At 48.0% G+C, this 6,000-nt stretch overlaps 1 protein-coding gene across 11 annotated transcripts in view; it reads left to right on the top strand.

The window, feature by feature from the left end:
* ttn.1 (titin, tandem duplicate 1) overlaps positions 1-6,000 on the top strand; it is a 236,951-nt gene that overhangs the window by 102,509 nt on the left and 128,442 nt on the right. For all 11 annotated transcript variants that reach the window (XM_079667095.1, XM_079667103.1, XM_079667097.1 and 8 more), the window contains 5 exons: positions 3,221-3,318; positions 3,402-3,570; positions 3,764-4,033; positions 5,269-5,535; positions 5,706-5,984. In XM_079667095.1, the coding sequence (XP_079523221.1) occupies positions 3,221-3,318; positions 3,402-3,570; positions 3,764-4,033; positions 5,269-5,535; positions 5,706-5,984 (1,083 nt within the window). The remainder of the gene's footprint in view (positions 1-3,220; positions 3,319-3,401; positions 3,571-3,763; positions 4,034-5,268; positions 5,536-5,705; positions 5,985-6,000) is intronic.

The raw sequence follows: 6,000 nt of genomic DNA, 5'->3' as shown, positions 1-6,000 counted from the left end.
TAGATGTGCTGGATGTGTTGGATGTGTTGGATGTGTTGGATGTGTTGGATGTGTTGGATGTGTTGCATGTGCTGGATTTGTTGGATGTGTTGCATGTGCTGGATTTGTTGGATGTGTTGGATGTGTTGGATTTGTTGGATGTGCTGGATGTGTTGGATGTGTTGGATGTGCTGGATGTGTTGGATGTGTTGGATTTGTTGGATTTGTTGGATTTGTTGGATGTGTTGGATGTGCTGGATGTGTTGGATTTGTTGGATGTGTTGGATGTGTTGGATTTGTTGGATTTGTTAGATGTGTTGGATGTGTTGGATGTGTTGGATGTGTTAGATGTGTTGGATGTGTTAGATGTGTTGGATGTGTTAGATGTGTTGGATGTGTTGGATTTGTTGGATGTGCTGGATGTGTTGGATGTGTTGGATGTGTTGGATGTGCTGGATATGTTAGATGTGTTGGATGTGTTGGATGTGCTGGATTTGTTGGATGTGTTGGATGTGTTGGATGTGTTGGATGTGCTGGATTTGTTGGATGTGTTGGATGTGTTGGATGTGCTGGATGTGTTGGATGTGTTGGATGTGTTAGATGTGCTGGATGTGTTGGATGTGTTGGATGTGTTGGATGTGTTGGATGTGTTAGATGTGCTGGATGTGTTGGATGTGTTGGATGTGTTAGATGTGCTGGATGTGTTGGATGTGTTGGATGTGTTGGATGTGTTGGATGTGCTGGATGTGTTATATGTGTTGGATGTGTTGGATGTGTTGGATGTGTTGGATGTGCTGGATGTGTTGGATGTGTTGGATGTGCTGGATGTGTTATATGTGTTGGATGTGTTGGATGTGTTGGATGTGCTGGATGTGTTAGATGTGTTGGATGTGTTGGATGTGTTGGATGTGTTGGATGTGCTGGATGTGTTGGATGTGTTGGATGTGCTGGATGTGTTGGATGTGTTGGATGTGTTGGATGTGTTGGATGTGCTGGATGTGTTGGATATGTTAGATGTGTTGGATGTGTTGGATGTGCTGGATGTGTTGGATGTGTTGGATGTGTTGGATGTGCTGGATGTGTTGGATATGTTAGATGTGTTGGATGTGTTAGATGTGTTGGATGTGTTGGATATGTTAGATGTGTTGGATGTGTTGGATGTGTTGGATGTGCTGGATGTGTTGGATATGTTAGATGTGTTGGATGTGTTGGATATGTTAGATGTGTTGGATGTGTTAGATGTGTTAGATATGTTAGATGTGTTGGATGTGTTGGATGTCTTGGATATGTTAGATGTGTTGGATGTGTTGGATATGTTAGATGTGTTGGATGTGTTGGATGTGTTAGATGTGTTGGATGTGTTAGATGTGTTGGATGTGTTGGATTTGTTGGATGTGCTGGATGTGTTGGATGTGTTGGATGTGTTGGATGTGCTGGATATGTTAGATGTGTTGGATGTGTTGGATGTGCTGGATTTGTTGGATGTGTTGGATGTGTTGGATGTGTTGGATGTGCTGGATTTGTTGGATGTGTTGGATGTGTTGGATGTGCTGGATGTGTTGGATGTGTTGGATGTGCTGGATGTGTTGGATGTGTTGGATGTGCTGGATGTGTTGGATGTGTTGGATGTGTTGGATGTGTTGGATGTGCTGGATGTGTTGGATGTGTTGGATGTGTTGGATGTGTTGGATGTGTTGGATGTGTTAGATGTGCTGGATGTGTTGGATGTGTTGGATGTGTTAGATGTGCTGGATGTGTTGGATGTGTTGGATGTGTTGGATGTGTTGGATGTGCTGGATGTGTTATATGTGTTGGATGTGTTGGATGTGTTGGATGTGCTGGATGTGTTGGATGTGTTGGATGTGCTGGATGTGTTATATGTGTTGGATGTGTTGGATGTGTTGGATGTGCTGGATGTGTTAGATGTGTTGGATGTGTTGGATGTGTTGGATGTGTTGGATGTGTTGGATGTGTTGGATGTGCTGGATGTGTTGGATGTGTTGGATGTGTTGGATGTGCTGGATGTGTTGGATGTGTTGGATGTGTTGGATGTGTTGGATGTGCTGGATGTGTTGGATGTGTTGGATGTGTTGGATGTGCTGGATGTGTTGGATATGTTAGATGTGTTGGATGTGTTGGATGTGCTGGATGTGTTGGATGTGTTGGATGTGCTGGATGTGTTGGATATGTTAGATGTGTTGGATGTGTTGGATGTGTTAGATGTGTTGGATGTGTTGGATATGTTAGATGTGTTGGATGTGTTGGATGTGTTGGATATGTTAGATGTGTTGGATGTGTTGGATATGTTGGATGTGTTGGATGTGTTGGATGTGTTGGATGTGTTAGATGTGTTAGATGTGTTGGATGTGTTGGATGTCTTGGATATGTTAGATGTGTTGGATGTGTTGGATATGTTGGATGTGTTGGATGTGTTGGATGTGTTAGATGTGTTAGATGTGTTGGATGTGTTGGATGTCTTGGATATGTTAGATGTGTTGGATGTGTTGGATATGTTAGATGTGTTGGATGTGTTGGATGTGTTAGATGTGTTGGATATGTTAGATGTGTTAGATGTGTTAGATGTGTTGGATATGTTGGATGTGTTGGATGTGTTGGATGTGTTAGATGTGTTAGATGTGTTGGATTTGTTGGATGTCTTGGATATGTTAGATGTGTTGGATGTGTTGGATATGTTAGATGTGTTGGATGTGTTGGATGTGTTGGATGTGTTGGATATGTTAGATGTGTTAGATGTGTTAGATGTGTTGGATGTCTTGGATATGTTAGATATGTTAGATGTGTTGGATGTGTTGGATGTGTTGGATGTGTTGGATGTGTTAGATGTGTTGGATATGTTAGATGTGTTAGATGTGTTAGATGTGTTGGATATGTTGGATGTGTTGGATGTGTTGGATGTGTTAGATGTGTTAGATGTGTTGGATTTGTTGGATGTCTTGGATATGTTAGATGTGTTGGATGTGTTGGATATGTTAGATGTGTTGGATGTGTTGGATGTGTTGGATGTGTTGGATATGTTAGATGTGTTAGATGTGTTAGATGTGTTGGATATGTTAGATGTGTTGGATATGTTAGATGTGTTGGATGTGTTGGATATGTTAGATGTGTTGGATGTGTTGGATGTGTTGGATGTGTTGGATATGTTAGATGTGTTGGATGTGTTGGATGTGTTGGATATGTTAGATGTGTTGGATGTAATGGATTAACGAGGTCTCTCCCTCAGCTCCTCACGTGGAGTTCGTGAAGCCCTTGCAGGACGTGGAGGTGAAGGAGAAGGAGTCGGCCAGGTTCGAGTGTGAAGTGTCCCGCGAGTCTGCGAAGGTGAGCACCTCTTAACAACCACTCTACATATTAATGTGTATATTATATATTTATAATATACTGATGACGTGTTCCTGCTGCAGGTGCGCTGGTTTAAGGACGGCAGTGAGATCAGGAAGGGGAAGAAGTACGAGATCGTGTCTAAAGGAGTGAGTCGGATCCTCATCGTTCACAAATCAGCCTTCGACGACGAGGCAGAGTACGAGTGTGACGCCCGCACGGCCAAGAGCTGCGGCATGCTCACCGTCATCGGTATGTATACACATTTATACAAATATACCTGGATACATATAAACAAAGCATGTTCTCTCTATTGTCCTCATACGTTGGTATAAAACATTTATTTGGCGTCTCTCCCTGCAGCAATAGAAGCAGACAGAGTATATAAAAGCAGCTGTAAGAGGTAAATATACAATAATGAACCCCTTCCGTCTCGTGTCCACAGAGGAGGCGGCGCGCTTCACGAAGAACCTGTCCAACGTGGAGGGCACGGAGACGGACAGCGTGAAGATGATCTGCGAGGTGTCCAAACCCTCGGCCGAGGTGTGCTGGTTCGGAGGAGACGTGGAGCTGCCGGAGGGCGGCCGCTACGAGCACATCGTGGACGGGAAGAAGAGGATCCTCATCATCCAGGACTTGAGGATGGAGGACGGCGGGGAGTACAGCTGCAGGCTGAGCGCCACCGTCACCACCTCCGCCAAGCTGTCACTCAGCGGTATATATATAAATATAAATATCAGTAGATATAGTTATTATTCATCAATACCCTGAGTCAGGACCTCACACTGGAGCTCAGGGTTAACTCTCACTGGCAGGGGGACAAGGTCCACATGGCTCACTGGGGGGGGGACGAGGTCCACATGGCTCACTGACGGGGACGAGGTCCACATGGCTCACTGTGGGGGGGGACAATGTCCACATGGCTCACTGGGGGGGGGACGAGGTCCACATGGCTCACTGGGGGAGGACGAGGTCCACATGGCTCACTGGGGGGGGGGGACGAGGTCCACATGGCTCACTGGCAGGGGGACAAGGTCCACATGGCTCACTGGGGGAGGACGAGGTCCACATGGCTCACTGGGGGGGGGGGGACGAGGTCCACATGGCTCACTGGGGGGGGGGGACGAGGTCCACATGGCTCACTGGGAGGGGGACGAGGTCCACATGGCTCACTGGGGGGGGACACGGTCCACATGGCTCACTGGGGGGGGGGACGAGGTCCACATGGCTCACTGGGAGAGGGACGAGGTCCACATGCCTCACTGGGAGGGGGGGGGACGAGGTCCACATGGCTCACTGGGAGGGGGGGGGGGGGGGGGAGGTCCACATGGCTCACTGGGTGGGGGATGAGGTCCACATGGCTCACTGGGAGGGGGGGGGGACGAGATCCACATTGCTCACTAGGTGGGGGATGAGGTACATATGGCTCACTGGGTGAGGGACGAGGTCCACATGGCTCACTGGGAGGGGGGGGGGACGAGGTCCACTGGCTCACTGGGTGGGGGATGAGGTCCACATGGCTCACTGGGGGGGGGGGGACGAGGTCCACATGGCTGACATTTGGAAAAATAGAACTGTATGCTAACATTACCTATCTCTCTAACAAGCTAACTAGCAAACTCACAAGCTGGTTAGCTAACGTTAGCCATCTACTTTTTAATCGACCTAAACAGTTAGTTTGTTAAAACTTAACAGTTCATTTCAAAGCTTAAAAAACGGTTTCTTTGGGAGATAAAGCTGCTGATGCTTTGCAAGCTTATAGACACTATACGACAATGTATATAATCCTCCTCCTCTTCTTCTTCCTCCTCTTCTTCCTCCTCCTCCTCCTCCTGCTCCTCCTCCTCTTCTTCTTCCTCCTCTTCTTCCTCCTCCTCCTCCTCCTCCTCCTGCTCCTCCTCCTCTTCCTCCGCCTCCTCCTCCCCCTCCTCCTCCTCCTCCTCCTCTCAGAGTTGGCAGCAGAGTTCATCGCCCGTCCTCAGAACCAGGAGGTGGTTGAAGGAGAGAAGGCGGAGTTCAGCTGCTCTGTTTCTAAAGACTCGTACGAGGTGACATGGTTCCGAGGAGAGAAGGAGGTGCAGGAAGGAGAGAAATTCTCCATTGTGAGCGAGGGAAAGAGACGCGCTCTCATTGTTAAGAGCTGCGAGGTGAAGGACGAGGGAGGGTACGTGGCCCACATCGGGGGCGTGAAGGCGTCCGCGGAGCTGACCGTCATCGGTGAGTTCATCAAAGAGCACCTCGTTGTTGTTATTAAGGAGCACCACGTCCTGTTGCTCTGTGTTGTTGTTTATTGAACTGCTCCGTGTTATTGTTTACTGTGATGTTGTTTATTAGAGGGCTCTGTGTTGCCTTCATGGGTTCAGAGTGTAATGTTCACTCTCTTTCAGAGAAACTGAGGGTGATCACGCCCATCAAGGACACAGAGGTGAAGGAGGGAGGAGAGATCGTGTTCAACTGCGAGACGAACACAGAGGGAGCGAAGGCCAAGTGGCTGAAGAACGAGGAGACCATATTCGAGAGCAGCAAGTACATGATGGCTCAGAGAGACAACGTGTTCTCGCTGAGGATCCGCGAGGCCAGCAAGAACGACGAGGCAGTGTACACCATCAGCCTGACCAATCAGAGAGCAGAACAGGCCAAGTGCAGCGCCAGCGCCACCGTGGCAGGTAAACGCGCCTGAAC

The sequence above is a fragment of the Notothenia rossii genome, assembly GCF_949606895.1.
Source record: "Notothenia rossii genome assembly, chromosome: 2".
Lineage (NCBI taxonomy): Eukaryota > Metazoa > Chordata > Actinopteri > Perciformes > Nototheniidae > Notothenia > Notothenia rossii.
The sequence above is the reverse complement of the archived record's forward strand: the minus strand, read 5'-3'. Positions and strand labels throughout refer to the sequence as shown.